Here is a 16,725-nt window from a genome sequence, read left to right on the forward strand (position 1 = left end):
CGCTGCTCGCTGGGGAGACGAAGACGTTGAAATACTACATCTATCGGACAGAGATAAGCCTTTAAGTTTTTACAGTGTTTTAAACATTTCAGATACAACGTGCGTGGATCCTGAACACAGGACACTGAGAACAGATCGCGATCCAAGAGCCGTTGAGATTCATTGGTAATTTAGCAGTCCGGGAGAATGAGTGAAAACGGCACCGAGAAGGTAAAATATGGTTTAATAGTAACGAATTTATAATGACGTGTTAACCGCTCAGGACAATATAGAGATGTTCATAGTACGACATGCCAGTATGCACGACCAGATCAAACAGCAGGACGAGTTTGATCTATCTGTCTGTCTCTGTCAGCGTGTCTACGCGCAGTTTAGTTTGTTACTGTAGTCATCCACGCCTAGAACACCGAATTAAAAAAAATAATCAATAAATAAATAAAGTAGCTTAATGATGCACCGAGTTTTTGCTCGGCTCTGCTCAGCTTTGCTTGGGAAATTAGCCAAACCTAGACACGGTACTGAACCAGCCTGGCTTACAATTCAATAAATCAAACACTTTGGCCGTGCTTGAGTTCCAGTGCAAAACTGGCAGAATTGTGTGGTTTTTTTTGTTTGTTTTTACTTCTGAATCACCCAGTCGCATTTCAGTATATTATATATAATGTAAGCACTTGTGTATTAACTGTGTGGTTTTATGCTCCCCCCTCCAGGATCCAGCTGCTCTGAGAGAGGAGGGGAACTGTCTGTTCAAGGACAGGGATTTCCAGGGGGCGCTGTCCTGTTACACGAAGGCCCTCAAATGGAGCGACACCCAATCAGAATGTGCCGTCCTGCTCCGCAATCGGGCTGCCTGCTACCTCAAACTGGTGAGTGGTGAGTGTGGAGTGGGAGCTTGGACTGGTCACGCTGTCAAAACAGTGTTTTTCCGTTCCTGTGTTTTTCCATTCAGAATAGGGGCTCTTTACAAATGTCTGGATGCTTTGAATAACTGACACACGTTGTTTTTCTTTCAAAGCGCTTTTAGAAAGGATGTGTAACCCTTCCTGGTAGTTGATCGTGTTTTCTTTCTCTTATTAGGAGGACTATTCCAAAGCGGAGTCCGACTGTAGCAAAGGTGAGCTGGGTTTCTTGTACTGTTCTGCGCTCCTCGTTCCCCCTCTATGATCGTCTAGTTCTCCCCCAAACTCACTCTCTGTCTGTCTGCCCAGCGCTGGACTCGGACACTGGCGATGTGAAGGCCCGGTTTCGCCGCTCGCAGGCCTTGCAGAAGCTGGGCCGCCTGGACCAGGCTTTCAAAGACATCCAGAGGTGTGCACAGCTGGAGCCCAAGAACATGACCTTCCAGGAGAGCCTGCGGCAGCTAGGGGCGCAGATCCAGGACAAGGTGCAGGACTGATCATTCTACCATCAGCGCTGACTCTCCATCGTTCCCTGCTTTAATCATCTAAACAGCGCATATTTTAAGTGCACGCATTGATAGTAGTGTGAGATTGTTTGAAAAACAGGTTGCTGTATAAAACGCGTTGTGGCTGTGCCCCTCCGATGGGTCACTAGATCTGCCTTCTTCCCTCTTCCTTCAGGTCCAGCAGCTCTCCTTCACAGACGCTCGTGTTCAGCAGATGTTCTCTCTGCTCCTGGACTCCTCAGCGCAGGAGTCTGACAGGCACAGGGTAAGAAGAGGGCTGTGTTTTTTCAACTCCCTGTCGGATTGCTTTGCACACAGTTTATTGACAGACCTGTAAAACTACTATATGATCAGTGTGCTTTAATAATCAGAGATGTATGTAGCAGGGGGCTTGAAATATTGCAGTGAATGAAAAGCAGCCTGTGGCTGCTCTGAGAGGTGCGAGCAAGGCAGTGGTGCTGCATTGCATTGACATAGTGGGGTAGCTGGTGTTTCATGCCCTCTCTAACTCCCCTCTTCTCTCCTGCAGGCGGCTCAGAATCTGGTGGTCCTGTCGCGGGAGGACACGGGGGCGGAGCAGATATTCCGCAACGACGGGGTGCAGCTCTTGCAGAGACTGATGGATTCAGGGAAAGAGGAGATGATTCTGCCTGCGCTGCGCACACTGGTGGGGCTTTGCAGCGGGCACCAGTCCAGGGTGAGTCCTGCTGAGCCACCACACACACACACACACACACACACACACACACACACACACACACACACACACACACACAAGAGCTGTGTCTTGCTTTGCCCTACCACCTCCTGTTTCTCTCCTTCTGTGCAGTCCATGGCTATCGTGAATGAGCTGGGAATGGAGCGGCTATGTGCAGTGATGGGGTCGGGGGGAGAGCAGGTCTCCCTGGCTGCCTGTCACCTCCTGCAGGTCATGTTCGAGGCTCTGATGAAGGGAATGAAGAAGGACGTGCGAGGCAAAGATGAGGCCATTCTGCTTGGCATGTCCTGGCTGCCTGTAGCTTTCTGCAGCTATGCTTGCTTGCGTGCTAGATTTGTCTGCATTTCCCACCTGCAGTGTATGTCTGTGCTGACACCGACTCCCTCCTGTTTCAGAGCCGTCTCGGGAACTGAGGTCAATGCTGCGTCACCTCTTGGGCGTCCTCACGGCTCCCGCGGTGTCCGGGTCGGGTCGAGACAGCGCCATTAACCTGCTCGTCAAACACGTCCCGCGCAAATCCCAACGAGATCCTGACAACTCGCTCAGTCTGTGGGTCATCGACCAGGGTGAGTCTCCCAGTCTCCCCATGACAAGATCCCTGGTTAATGTTCCAGAATAAGAAACAAACAGCTTGAGATTGCTTAAGAGTCTACTTAGCTGCTTTTTATGGAAAATAACAGCTTTGAATTAAAGACAAGAATATGCTCTCTCTCTCTCTCTCTCTCTCTCTCTCTCTTTCTCCTCTCCACACCAGGGCTGAAGATGGTTCTGGAGGTGGGGGGCACAGTCCCAGATGCCACGCAGGCCCCCCCCCCCCCCCCCCCCCCCCGACTGACAGCACACACATGAGCTGCTCGGTTCTGCTCAGCAAGCTGTATGAGGACATGAAGAGCGATGGCGAGAGGGAGAACTTCAGCTCCCTCTGCGAGGAATACGTCCGGTGAGGGAGAGGGGCTGGGGGGTTACACTGGAAACTCCTGAGCCGTTTGACCTGGCTGCATATAAAGAGTGTCTAAGCTGTGTCACTGATTCTCAGTCAGTAATAGCCTGATACTTGGATTTGGTATTCCAATGGGAAATGTAGATTCCGAAGAAAATGAAACACAGTAAACTTCCACTTGCTGTGTTCACAGTAAAACCTGCAGACTGCTTCAGTGAGAGTCTGCCTCCCAGCCTATAAAGAAACAGGCCCTAGGTCTGTCCGGGATCATGGAAAGCATTATCTCTCTGTGTGGCTCCGATACAGAGATCCACCAGCAGGTGGCAGTGGAGGCCCTGATCCACGCAGCCGGCAAGGCCAAGAGGGCCTTCTTCATCGCTGCCAATGGCGTGGCGCTGCTCAAAGACATCTACAAGAAGAGCAAGAGCGACAAGATTCGAGTGCGCGCCCTGGTGGTGAGGACTCAGCGTTTACGGCTGCATTGAAACACTAGGGTAGTGTCGGTGTGAGCGCGTGTCTGACTGTGTTTGTCTGCTGTCTCTCAGGGTCTGTGCAAGCTGGGCTCGGCAGGAGGGACGGATTTCAGCATGAAGCAGTTTGCTGAAGGATCCACTCTGAAACTGGCCAAGCAGTGCAGGAAGTGAGTCTCTCTCTTTATCACAGTATTTCCATGCAGGAGTAAGGGGATTGGATTTTACTGTCACTGTGTGACTTTGCCCCGTCGGTGTATCCCAATGAGTTGTAGCCACACAGCATGGCTCACACAGGACTTCCCATTGTACACACGCTGCGTCCTGAATCCAGAAGTGGAACGGAGAGCATTCCGATAGGAATAAAACAATTGGAAATTGTAGCAACTGGGATGCAGGAAGGAGCTGTTTGAAAGGGTTGATGGGAGTAGTTTCTTGCTCGTTTAATACTGTGTGAAGTAGGGCTGACGACTGTGTCCCCCTCCCGCCAGGTGGCAGTGTAATGAAGCCCTGCCCCCGAGCTCCCGACGCTGGGCGATCGAGGGCCTGGCGTACCTCACCTTCGATGCCGATGTGAAGGAGGAGCTGGCAGAGGATGGGCAGGCTCTGCAGGCCATGTTCCAGCTGGCCAAGGTACCTTCGGCTAGGGCCTCTGCTGTAAACACAGAGCAGGGTTACCAGCAGGACCACACAAGCAGCCCTTCAATATTCAGTCTGCATTGCTTACCAGTGCACATGGGTTTTATTAGGCATAACACCAGGCTGTAGAAGAGTCCATAAGGTCTGTCTGCAGCAGTTTCGTTTCAATCCTATGGAATCTTGTGTCTGCTGGGCTAGGGTGTTTTTTTAGGATGAAGTACACTAACAGATGCTGCAGAATTACCCTGAAGCGTGAGAAGCTTGTAATGACGTGGCACAAAGTGCCCGGTGAGTGCAGCCCTGTCTCGCCTGCAATGTAATGAACCTGTCACTGCTTGCTTTCTTGTCCAGTGGCAGAGGAGAGTGTAACCTTGCCCTGATTCTCTCTCTGCAGTCAGAGGATAAGACGGTGCTGTTTGCCATGGGCTCTACGCTGGTGAACTGCACCAACAGCTATGACTCGGAGAAGCCGGACCCGCAGATGGTGGAGCTGGCAAAGTACGCCAAGCAGCACGTCCCTGAATAGCACCCCAAGGTAGGGCAGGCAGGCTGGCAGGCAGGGGCACCACAAACAGGGAGCTCCCAGTATCAAACCCCATGTATCACTGTTAATGTCTGAACACCCTTTGCTGTGGCAGTATGGGCTTATCCTGCTGGAAGATTTCAGTTCATTTTGGTAATGTTTTTTCTTTTTAAGGATTTTAAAATCTGTTTTCCTTTATTCATGTTTGTGTAGTTAGACGACGGCAGTCAGTTTTCATCACTGTTTGTCTTTGTATGCCCAGGATTCTATCCAAAAAACCTTTCTAAATATGTCAAAATGTCATGTAAGATACTGTATGTGGATTTATTGTACTGACTGCTGTGTGTGGATTTATTGCCTGCTACCTGGTTGTCTGCAGATCTATGAGGTGGTGCGGCCGCTGGTCAGCCTGCTGGGACTCGATTGCACGGCCCTGCAGAACTTCGAGGCGCTCATGGCACTCACCAACCTGGCGGGCATCAGCGAGAGGCTCCGGTCAGTCTGCACAACGTATAACAACTTCCTGTTCCCCAGCCCTTTCACCCTGCACCCCAACACTCGCTGCTCCCCAGCCATTTCACCCAGCACCCCAACACTCGCTGCTACCCAGCGCTTTCACCCTGCACCCCAACACTCGCTGCTACCCAGCTCTTTTACCCTGCATCCCAACACTCACTGCATCCCAACACTTGCTGCTCCCCAGACCTTTCAACCTGCTTCCCAACCCTTTCACTCTGCACCCCAACACTCCCTGCTCCTCAGCGCTTTCACCCTGCACCCCATCACTCGCTGCTACCCAGCCCTTTTACCCTGCACCCCAACACTCGCTGCTCCCCAGCCCCACCCTGTACCCCAACACTCCCTGCTCCCCAGCCCTTTCACCCTGCACCCCAACACTCCCTGCTCCCCAGCCCTTTTACCCTGCACCCCAACACTCCCTGCTCCCCAGCCCTTTCACCCTGCACCCCAACACTCGCTGCTCCCCAGCCCTTTTACCCTGCACCCCAACACTCGCTGCTCCCCAGCGCTTTCACCCTGCACCCCAACACTCGCTGCTCCCCAGCCCTTTTACCCTGCACCCCAACACTCCCTGCTCCCCAGCGCTTTCACCCTGCACCCCAACACTCGCTGCTACCCAGCCATTCACCCCAACACTCCTGCACCCCAACACTCGCTGCTCCCCAGCCCTTTTACCCTGCACCCCAACACTCGCTGCTACCCAGCGCTTTCACCCTGCACCCCAACACTCGCTGCTACCCAGCTCTTTTACCCTGCATCCCAACACTCACTGCATCCCAACACTCGCTGCTCCCCAGACCTTTCAACCTGCTTCCCAACCCTTTCACCCTGCACCCCAACACTCCCTGCTCCTCAGCGCTTTCACCCTGCACCCCATCACTCGCTGCTACCCAGCCCTTTTACCCTGCATCCCAACACTCACTGCATCCCAACACTCGCTGCTACCCAGCCCTTTTACCCTGCATCCCAACACTCCCTGCTCCCCAGACCTTTCACCCTGCACCCCAACACTCCCTGCTCCCCAGCGCTTTCACCCTGCACCCCATCACTCGCTGCTACCCAGCCCTTTTACCCTGCATCCCAACACTCACTGCATCCCAACACTCGCTGCTACCCAGCCCTTTTACCCTGCATCCCAACACTCGCTGCTCCCCAGCCCTTACAACCTGCACCCCAACACTCGCTGCTCCCCAGCGCTTTCACCCTGCACCCCATCACTCGCTGCTACCCAGACCTTTCACCCTGCACCCCAACACTCACTGCATCCCAACACTCGCTGCTCCCCAGCCCTTACAACCTGCACCCCAACACTCCCTGCTCCCCAGCGCTTTCACCCTGCACCCCATCACTCGCTGCTACCCAGACCTTTCACCCTGCACCCCAACACTCGCTGCTCCCCAGCCCTTCACCCTGCACCCCAACAGGCATACACATTCTCTTGAGTTTTGCAGCAGGTTGCCCAAGTGTTTATTCCTCTGACAGTGCTGCTTGTTCCCACTCTCCGCAGGCAGAAGATAATGAAGGAGGGGGCGGTGTCGAGGATCGAGGGCTACATGTTTGAGGATCATGAGATGATTCGAGCGGCTGCGACTGAGTGCATGTGCAACCTGGTCCTGAGTCCAGAAGTAAGAGGGGGGACAGTCCTAGGCTTTGAGTGTGGAGCTCTAGACTTGCTCTTGTGGTTCAGAGGGCAGGGGGTGCTGGGTTACTACCTCGACCATCCACAGCATGTGTCTCTTTCCCTGGTGTACTGACACCCCTGTCTTATAAACTATGTGATGAAGTCTAAATGTATTCCCTTGAGGGGAATCTCTTGTGCAGGTGTCCCCGAGGTTTATAAGCTTTCTGCTGGCTGTGTGACGGAGAGTTACTGATTCGATGCTTGCCTTCATTAGGTGCAGGAGAGGTTTGTGGCTGAGGACAACGACCGGCTGAAGTTGCTTGTGCTGTACAGCGGGGAGGATGACCAGAGACTGCGGAAGGCAGCGGCTGGGACCCTGGCCATGCTGACATCGGTGCAGCCCTCCCTGTGCGCTCGCGTCCCTCGCACTGTAAGCCCTGGGGTGGGGGGTTGACAGGGTGGGGTCTCCTCCCAGCTTGTGTTGGTGGGGGGGGCTGTGTGTACCTGTGTAAGGAGGGTCTGTGTAAGCACTAGTACTGTTAGGGGGGTCAGGTGTGTTGATTTGCAGGTTATTAAAAGGGTTCTGCTTTCTCTTCACCAGACCTGGGGGAAATTCTAATTCTAGTGAGAGTGATAATTACAGCAGCATTGTGGGCTGAACTTTCAATTACAATGATATACTCAATTACAATTACAACGATATGCTCAATTACAATTACAATGATATGCTCAATTACAATTACAATGATATGCTCAATTACAATTACAATGATATGCTAATTTAGAATTACAGTTATACTACAAAGTAAGATAAACAACTGCTCACGCTAACGTGTTTACTGTATTTATGAACGCTCCGTGTAAAACACTACATGGAAAAGTCAATGATTCAGCTTGAAAAGCTTGACGAGTTTACAGGTATGCAAGTGTGCCAACGCAGTGTGTCAGTAAGCAGGTTTGTGAGGTGATATTGAGAGTAAAGCCTGATATAAACACAGTGTGACAGTAAGCGAGGTGATAATAAGCAGTTTGTCTGTTCATTCTCAATGACACAGTTCCAGTTATACTTGAGCCCAGGCCTGTTTCCTTGCAGACGTCCCACTGGCTGGAGATCCTGCAGGCGCTGCTGCTGAGCGAGAGCAGGGAGCTGCAGCACCGCGCCGCAGTCATCGCTATGAATCTCATGCAGGCGGAGCGCGGGCTGGCCGAGCAGCTCATCCAGAGTGAGGTGCTCGAGATCCTGTCCGTCATGGCCAAGGGGGGCGCCGCTGAGCCCAACCCAGCCTGCCGAACCGCCAAGCAGTGTCTCGACATCGCCCTGGACTACGGGCTCATCAAACCCAACCTTGCAGAATGAGTGAGAATCGCTGGCACACTGCACCTTCAGATGGACACAAGGAACAAGCAAAAAGATTGTTGCCCAGGGTCTCCCTCTAGCAGGATGCCTGACCAGCACTGTAGAAACATGCCACTGTGACACTTGACTTCCATGAAGTTTATGACTGAGACTAACCACAGACTGCAGAAGGGGGAGTATTGTTCTATAGGCTGCAGGGATTGGACCAAAGATTGTGTTGTCTTAAAACATATTGACAGCTGCTTCTTGTCACTACCCTAAACTTTAAAGACCTGATTTTCTAATTCCTTCACTCCTACCATTCCAGTTTTTCTAGTTGTTAATTCAGTTCTTCTGTTTAATTTGAATTCTTTTAAAATGTTTTTTAGTGCATGCTTCTGGCACGCAGGACCACGTTTGAGTCACCTCTTAATGCTGCTAAGTGATGCAGCTTAATTTCCAGATGATTTCTTCTTTTGTCTTGCATCCAGATTCTAGAATGCAGCAACCAACGTTCTCCACATTGTAAACATTACCCAAACTTAGTGTTATACATTCCATCTGCGAAGCACCCATTTGATTAGATCTACCCACAATGCTTTAATAATCACTTGCCACCTATTTTTTATTTTATTTTTTAATTCACACATAATTATGTGCAATAAATAATGTTCACACGGAAAGTGAGTCTTTGTTTTCTTTGCCGGTGTGTATTTCACTAGCTGTGTATATAAGTGAAGTGTAGACATACTACAGTGTCTATTAGTTATACTGCTCAATTACTCACACACACACACACACGAAAGTACTGTCGCCCAAGCATTTACAATTAAACTAAAACATCTCAAGGAATCCTTGTAAAATACATTCAAGCAGTTGAGTGGTTATTAGAAACTGGCTGCGTGACCACTGCAATCCTAACAGACGCGATTAACACATGTAGTGAAGGGAGTGAGTCATGCCAACATTCACAGGAACTGCCTGACAGGGTCATCTGGTCGCTAATCATTATGTTTTGCATTCTGAAGTTGGAATCCTGTATCTCTATGCTAAATATTAAGTTATGCATTCGAAACATGCAATTCGGTTTGCTGAACAAGAAGTACTGTTTCGGCTTCCGTAATTGTAGTTTCCTATCTACTGTGCTAACTGAACATGCGCTGAAAAGTCTGCGTGCGGTAGCCGCGTTTTGGTCGATGCAGGGAAAGGGAAGGGAAGGCAGATAAATTGTCATAGGAGATGAATCTTGAAGAGTCTCTGTAATGTGACGTTTCTGATGTCGTGGTTCGGTTTTGGGTTCAACGGGTTTGGGCAGATAGTACCCCGAGCTAGAGGCAGTGTTGGAGTAAAGGTGCTGTTTCCGGAAAGACTCGAGTGTTGCGACTGTGATGTCGGGCAGACTCGGGTCAGTCGGGCCGAGAAAGATGAACAATTACCTAGCGGCACTGAGATCCGGGCGACGTGGAGCAGACTAGCAGTCTTACACCGGCAGACAGGTACAAAGACCAACAAATCTTACAACAAAACGTATCAGTGCGCCTGCCTAGCTATTGAATACACCGCTATTTCAGGGTAATGACAATGAATGCTTTTTTGACAGCGGTACTTGATGCACTGTTACTGTGCTGTATGCAGTCACCATAGACATCATTTTTGCTTCAGAGATTAGATGCCACGGGGAAGAACGCTGCGTTATTCACAAGAAGGTGGTAGCCTGTGCAGTTTACCTGATATTTATTTTGCATTTCACTCAGGTGATGGGCATGTCTGCATCTCTGGGTTTGTGGCTAGCCCGCCCAATCAGAATGCCTGCACCTATGTTCCTGCCACCAAGGGCTGCCACGATGCTCTGATTGGAGAGCGGTACCTGACTGCCTCCTTCGCTGACAAAATAGAATGCTGGGATATTGGAGGACTTGGCAGTCCGCCTGTCTGGAGGATGGAGCTAACCAACACTGATGCAGCAGGTAGTGAATTGTAAATACTGAGAATTGACATATATTAATAAGAAAGAATGGTGGCTTATTTCTGGTATTTTTGTGTTTTCTTCATATCATTTCCTTCTCAAGTTCAGATGGAAATACTTCAGTCGCATGACATTTGAAGATACTCTAGGTTTTCAAATCATGATCTTTTAAGTCACCCCTGAGCTTACTTAAACAAACAGTAGAGACGTCAAGCACTGGTAAAACCTGGAGTGGCTCGAACAGTTATGCAGAGTGAAATAGTTTTACAAGAACACCATTCACTGTGAATCCATATCCAATGTGGGTTTAATAATGTTGAAATGAGGTATTCACCCACCCAGCTGGCCGTTCTCTTTCTCGTTCCCTCCCTTAGCACTGCCCCTGGCTCCTGGAGGGTATGCCTTTCCGAAGACACCCTTCTATCGGGCCCTCTCTCCGCAGATCTGCGCCCAGAGGCTGGCCCTGGGGGCGGAGCACGCTGTCCTGCTGAGTACTGATGGGACTGTCTACACCTGGGGCTTGGGGAGGTAAAAACTGCCCTGTACTATAACCCTGGGGGAGCTACTGAGCTAGGACCACCAGCCCCTAGTGCACTGTAACATCTGAAAACATGACTCCAGTTCCACAGCAGTTTGAGACATTTGCAATTTAGATTTTGCAGCTAAGTTCAGGTACAGCTAATTCAGCTCTTAATAAAACATATAATGGCTTAAATTGCTATTCAGTGGGAGTCTTATTTCCATTTCTGTTGTTTTAATTAAAAAACATGACAGACATTTCCATAAACGCCCCCTAACCTCCCCACGCCCCTAACCTTGATGCTCTGTGCTCTTTCCAGCCATGGTCAGCTGGGTCATGGCAGTGTGGAGAGCCAGTCAGAGCCCCTGGCAGTGGAGGTGCTCAGAGGGCTGCCCATGGGGGATGTGGCAGCTGGGGGCTGGCATTCAGTCTGCATCAGCGGTAAGAACTGGAGAGCACTGTGAAACCAAGAGGCAGGGTAACGAGATGCACTGGGCAGGAAAAGTGGGGAAGGCTTCAGTTTATAAATAGAGATTTCATCCAGATTTGTTTCCAGCTGTGTCACATGCCTGTATTTCCCATTGGTTTATTCAGTGCCCCTTTGTGTTTCTCCCTGGTTTCCTGTGTGGGATGGGTCGTTCAGCGGGGGGAGACCTGTACGTCTGGGGCTGGAATGAGGCTGGCCAGTTGGGACTGCCCTCGCGGAGCCTGAGAGCACAGGCAGAGCACAGCAGCGCTGGAGAAGGTAGTGTTTCATCATCCTCTTTGACATTGGGGATTTCAAACAAAAAACAGAGCCGGAATAAAAATGAAACAGACAGAGGGTGAGTGGCTTTTAAGAAATATGGCAGTTTGCCATAAAAACTATACAATTTATATTTTGAGTGTTAAATTGGGGCCAAATCCACAATGAACCAGCAACAAAGACTAAGAATAATTGAAGTATTTTGTATTTTTATATATATGTTTTAAACACAGCAGGATGTGCCACGATACCTACAAGACAGGAAGCAGCTGAGACACAGGAAGGGGAGGGCTCAGAGGTGTTCATTTCAATCCAGGCTTTTCCTGCCCTGCTGGACTTGCCCGAGGAGTCAGAGATCAAGAAGATGAGCTGTGGGTCACGGCATACCGCAGCTGTCACGTGTAAGTGCTTCACATGTCTGGTTGCACTAATAGCACTCAAACTGCACTGTGTTCTGACAATTCACTTTTCACCTAGTTGCTTGGTAGCCGTGTTGCGTTGTCTTGCACACAATTAAAACGTTTTCTCTTGTTTTACCAACATCCTATTTGCCAATAAATAAATACAGCATTACATTGGGTTCTAGGTGCTGGGGCTCTTTACACGTGGGGCTGGGGTAAGTGCCATTGTCTTAAAACATGTTTATGTATGTATGTTACCCTGGGGAGGGGAAATATGTAATTTGCCCTTTTGTGTTTCAGGTGATTATGGGCAGTTGGGACACGGCGCCCCCCGGAGCTCAGACCAGCCACTGCATGTAGAGTATTTTACAAAAGAAGGGCTCTGTGTTCTTGATGTGGTGTGTGGTTCCTGGAACACTTTTGTATTGGCCTCAGAGCGAGCTCCCTCATTTGAATAAGCCCCAGTGTCTTTATATTTTAGTCCTCCAGGCTCATCTCTCTGTTATGGGATAGAATCTATACTGTTAACCTGACACAGATTTAAAAGGCTTCAGTAAAACATCTTGATGTGTAGCGATTACACTTTGAAAAGGAGTATATGTGTGTGTGTGTGTGTGTGTATATATATATATATATATATATATATATATATATATATATATTTTTATATATATATATTTTTTTTTTTTTTATTTTTTTACTACAACTTTTAATAGTACAGAGTACACCAGAGATGCAGAGTTTTCTTTTCCTGCATATTAAATCTTGAAGTACAGTTGCATCAATATGGTTTTCCCATGCTGAATTCCAAACGCGCTGAACAGCATGAAGACTAACCACAACTAACCATCTGTTCAATCAATGACAGTAGCATTTTTCTATTACTAGCAGAAACAACTCCTCCCTCCCTTTGTGTACTCATGCAGTTCTACAATAACAGACAAAGCATTTAAGGAAGTAACTTTTATTGATTAAATAGTTTTTATTTCTATTGTATAAAAATGCTTCTTCAGGTCAGTAAAACTACATTTAACTAAGAAAAGTCATAAACATTTCCATCAGAACATATTAGAATTTAAGGCACAATCAAGGTCAAACTGCATCAGGTTAAAACAAAACAAAAAAGAAAGATTTTAAAAAGGGTTAAGAACTCCAGTATAAAATTCAGGTCTTGATTCCGGTGGGAGGTAGCTTGTCCGTAGCTTGTGTCTGCTTCTGGTCCTGGCCTCACAGCTTACAGCACAATCTTAAAAGAACTGCAAGGAAGAGCGGCATCTTAGGTAGTGTCTAGGTCACCATGCAATCCTGGCTCCTGTGGGCAATATGTACTTTGCCACTGTATCCCTAATACAAAGTAGTCTAGACTAAAACTTGCTCCAAGGCCAGACTCCAATGGCACTTCAACAAATATAGTACCCTTTCAAGATGTATAAACTCAACTGTGTATTTAGGTTGTCTTTGCCTTTTACTCAGTCTGCATGGTCTTCTGCCTGCAATGGATATTTAATACAGTTGTGACCTGTACAAATTCAGTGCTGTGCAAGACAGCGCATCAAGCCACTGTCCATACTCCTCATTTTAATACCCAGGACAGCACTCTCTCTCATCCTACCTGACGAAATCAGGTGACCTGGAAATGACATGCTGGAACTCAGAGAGGTTCACTGTTCCGTCTTTGTCGATGTCTGACTCTTCAAGGATCTGCAGTCCAATAAAACAATTATCAACAACATGTCTTGTCCAGCATTTCAGGTACAGAGATTCCATAATGATGCTGCAAGCACCAGAATTCGTCTAAACTAAATGGAATCCTCCATCACTACTGTAAGTAAACGTCAATCCGATATAAAACGCTCCTATACGGAGTGCTTCTAAGAGGCTTACATTGTGGATGAGCTGGTTCATCTCCTCTGGGGTGAGCCTGGTCTCAGGGGTGTCTCCAGTCAGGCAGTTCACCAGATGCTCCAGGTCTGTGCGGTCTAGGGTTCCATCATCATCGAAATCTACACAATGCAAGCAACACCGTGGGTGCGTTAATTAAGAGAGGCTCAGAGCAAGAATTACTGCGGTCACTCAGATCACTGATGAAATGAGCCCTGAGCTGCTCAGGAGTTGCAGGACTCAGCATGCCATTAAGTGGGTTCTTTCACAGAGCTGCTCCAAGAGACTCAGATACTTAACGCATCCCATGGCTTACTCCTCCTCGTGGGAATGCGGGTACATCTTGGCACGTATGGAGATGTGCCTGTATGTAAATGTGGAGCATTTTCAAGGACTTTTTCACAGAAGTGAAAGTGTACAGGGTTTCCATGGGTACTTACTTACCGGACCCTGCAGGATATGGACAAAACCAAGCCTGCACTTAGTTTATATCCAGTCTGAAAAGGACTCGCAAGAGATCCTAAAGGGGTGAGTTGGTATCAAGCTGTAAGTGACCTACAGTGAGAGCACTACATGATTCCTGAAGTGCTCCAACCCCAGATCTTGTACAAAAGCTGCAGTGAGAAGCAGGCTGAAGTTAAGAGCTGTGTTTGAGCAGCGCTGAAGCCCCTGCCCGGTGTCAAGGCCTCGTACCGAAGATGCGGAAGGCGTAGTGTGATTTGATCTCTGGGGTGGCGGAGTCGCTGAAGGCACTGAGCAGGTCCAGGAAGTCCTCAAACGACAGGCTGTTGTCCTTCTCCTCCGAGGTGGAGAACACGTGACAGATCCTTTGCCGGAATGGGTTCGACTGGAAAGCAAGAGAATGAGAGGAGAGAAATAAATAAATAACCAAATACAATTCTTTGCACCAAACAAAAATCCTTTAGAAACTATAGATACAAAAAGGCTTATAGTTTTCTGACACCAACTAATTTACATCAACAATTAACTCCTGTTTGAAGGGCTTATAAAACGAGGTACTAAAATGTATTTTGTATTGTATTGCACTGTAGATCAAATATTCCTGATCGGTCCTGTACCTTCAGCTCTGGCATGGTCAACACCTTCTCCTGTGGGACTCTGGTGGTCAACGAGTCCTGGTTTTTGGACAGCAACTCGCTGAATCTCCGGTGGGCTCTGAAACATGATCCAAAAAATAATGATTTCTAGCCGCAGCTGAGTCCATGCCACAAGACCCTTGTTTAACATCCTGTCAGTCTCGATTCATCTACTCAGTCCAATTAACAGCAGGACACACAAATGGCAGAGGAAAGCAATGTCTGTTCTTACTCCTAATGACCTGTAAACCACCCTGTGTTCATTCTGATAGCTTGCCAGGGAAATCAAACGGAAGGAATTCAACCCAATGGACACAAGCAGGGTTGGGGTCAATTCCTGTTTTCCTTTTTAAAATCAATTCCCAATTGATTCCCAAGGAGGAGCAAGCTTCTCATCTAGTAATAATCAGAAGTCAGAGCACAAGACCAGAGTTCAGCTTCTTTCCTCAGTTACTTTGAACATTGAGAGAATTAGATATTGGTGGACTGAAATGGAAAATGCGCTCTCAGCAGGACAAACCACTTTGTTATAAAAGCAAATACTTACAGAAGAATCTCTTGCTTGGTTAAAAATGTCAGTTCCTGAAATAGTAAACGTTGACAGTTAGTATAAGGGATCTCGCACACTTTGATCAACAGTGAGAATCGTGTAGAAGTGAACTGCATTTCACCAGCGCTGTGAGCTTTAACAAAGGGTCAAAGGTTCACAATGAAGTTCAACTTTGGTAGCAATATGCACTTTTGTAGGAGAGATTACTGACATTGTAAACCAATACCATAACGAGATATCACAGAACTCTCTGGCTAGTATACCACACTGGAGCAAAATGATACCTCACAGCGATGGAAATAAGGCTCCCATTACATAGCACTTTGATCCACTCCTGGTTTTGCTAGGAGTTTAATAAGACACACCTATATATACACTGTGGCTTACCAAGTTCATATTAAAACCTGGAATGGGTGAAACTGATATGCAGTAGGAGTCTTATTCCCATCCCCGTGTCAACCATTATCATACATTTTAATGCTAGTGAATGTAGTTTTACATCCACAGGGATACCTTCATGAAAGGGATCATGTTGACACTCGGCTCTCCAAGAAGAAATACAATTAAATGTAAGTAAAATAACACAACAGTACTAGGGCAAGGAAGTCGACGTGCCGCGTTAGTTAATACTAACACCTCGAGCGACTGATGAATGACGTTTTACAATGGTTTTAATTAATGATCTCAAGACAATATAACAATACATACCGGTACTTTGCATCAACAAGTAAGAAGACATCCACAACGCACTCACTCTCTCTAACTCCCCACCATTCGCTCAGTCAAGCATAAACAAACACACTTCTTGTGACTACATCATGACAGCGTGTAATGTTAAATGAATCAGACCCTACAGTTCAATTCTGCTCATAAACAACTTTCATTGTGTATATATATATATATATATATAGACACACACACACACATTTATAATTATCGATTTACAAATGATATGTTTACCTGGTATTCTGAAAGTAACTCCTTTGATATCTGACTGGCAGACGTCCCCATCCTTAATATAATAAAACAAATACAACAAGACGCACTCAAACTGAAGTTTCTTTATTTTTGTAACTTTCTATGCTTCCTCTTCCTGCCGCTACGTCACGGTCACCATGGTGATTATATTTGCATAGTACACAGGCTCTGTCCAAAGATCGGGAAGATCGAGACAAGACAAGACAAGAAAATAATATCAAGGGGGGGATAACTACGTGGACTGAGCAAACTTGCTTCGTGGTGTCATATTACGCGTTGCAAAGTAAAGAGCACTACTCAACATAACAACCCGGTTTCTATAACTACAACTGAATTATCACAACTAAAAGCAACTTTTTTTCCTTACTTTTTAAATCGTTCCAAAAACGATTACAGACAAAAGTAGGTAACACAGG

The 16,725-nt window shown here is 47.6% G+C and overlaps 3 protein-coding genes across 5 annotated transcripts; 2 read left to right on the forward strand and 1 right to left on the reverse strand.

Annotated features, from left to right (window-relative positions):
- The first annotated feature begins 12 nt into the window (after positions 1–12).
- LOC121294554 (protein unc-45 homolog A-like) lies at positions 13–8,852 on the forward strand. Its single transcript, XM_041218341.1, is given in 18 exon segments — positions 13–210; positions 711–866; positions 1,078–1,114; positions 1,209–1,384; positions 1,581–1,670; positions 1,935–2,102; positions 2,235–2,403; positions 2,519–2,689; positions 2,878–2,921; positions 2,924–3,058; positions 3,285–3,518; positions 3,609–3,703; positions 4,025–4,166; positions 4,567–4,707; positions 5,075–5,190; positions 6,722–6,839; positions 7,110–7,265; positions 7,929–8,852. Coding segments are annotated over 18 exon segments (2,436 nt in total). The 5' UTR covers positions 13–186; the 3' UTR covers positions 8,193–8,852.
- Positions 8,853–9,337: 485 nt separating this feature from the next.
- Positions 9,338–12,414, forward strand: LOC121294404 (RCC1 domain-containing protein 1-like). 3 transcript variants are annotated; one of them, XM_041218072.1, is made up of 8 exons: positions 9,338–9,667; positions 9,926–10,138; positions 10,512–10,665; positions 10,977–11,098; positions 11,301–11,402; positions 11,639–11,803; positions 11,989–12,018; positions 12,104–12,414. In XM_041218072.1, exons 1-8 carry the CDS (start codon positions 9,448–9,450, stop codon positions 12,259–12,261), a joined length of 1,164 nt encoding a protein of 387 aa, XP_041074006.1. In that variant the 5' UTR covers positions 9,338–9,447; the 3' UTR covers positions 12,262–12,414. The 3 variants fall into 3 exon arrangements, with proteins under 3 accessions (XP_041074006.1, XP_041074005.1, XP_041074007.1); XM_041218071.1 differs by having other exon boundaries at positions 11,636–11,803; positions 12,104–12,412; XM_041218073.1 differs by lacking the exon at positions 11,989–12,018 and having other exon boundaries at positions 11,636–11,803; positions 12,104–12,412.
- A 337-nt stretch (positions 12,415–12,751) lies between these two features.
- LOC121294343 (calcium and integrin-binding protein 1-like) lies at positions 12,752–16,434 on the reverse strand. The gene is made up of 7 exons (XM_041217960.1): positions 16,292–16,434; positions 15,329–15,363; positions 14,764–14,860; positions 14,378–14,531; positions 13,688–13,806; positions 13,416–13,504; positions 12,752–13,059 (listed from the first exon to the last, which is right to left on the reverse strand). The coding sequence occupies exons 1-7, from the start codon at positions 16,340–16,342 to the stop codon at positions 13,038–13,040; spliced, it is 567 nt and encodes a 188-aa protein (XP_041073894.1). The 5' UTR covers positions 16,343–16,434; the 3' UTR covers positions 12,752–13,037.
- Positions 16,435–16,725: the final 291 nt, after the last annotated feature.

This window comes from Polyodon spathula, chromosome 19 (genome assembly GCF_017654505.1).
Source record: "Polyodon spathula isolate WHYD16114869_AA chromosome 19, ASM1765450v1, whole genome shotgun sequence".
NCBI classification, from domain to species: Eukaryota; Metazoa; Chordata; class Actinopteri; order Acipenseriformes; family Polyodontidae; genus Polyodon; species Polyodon spathula.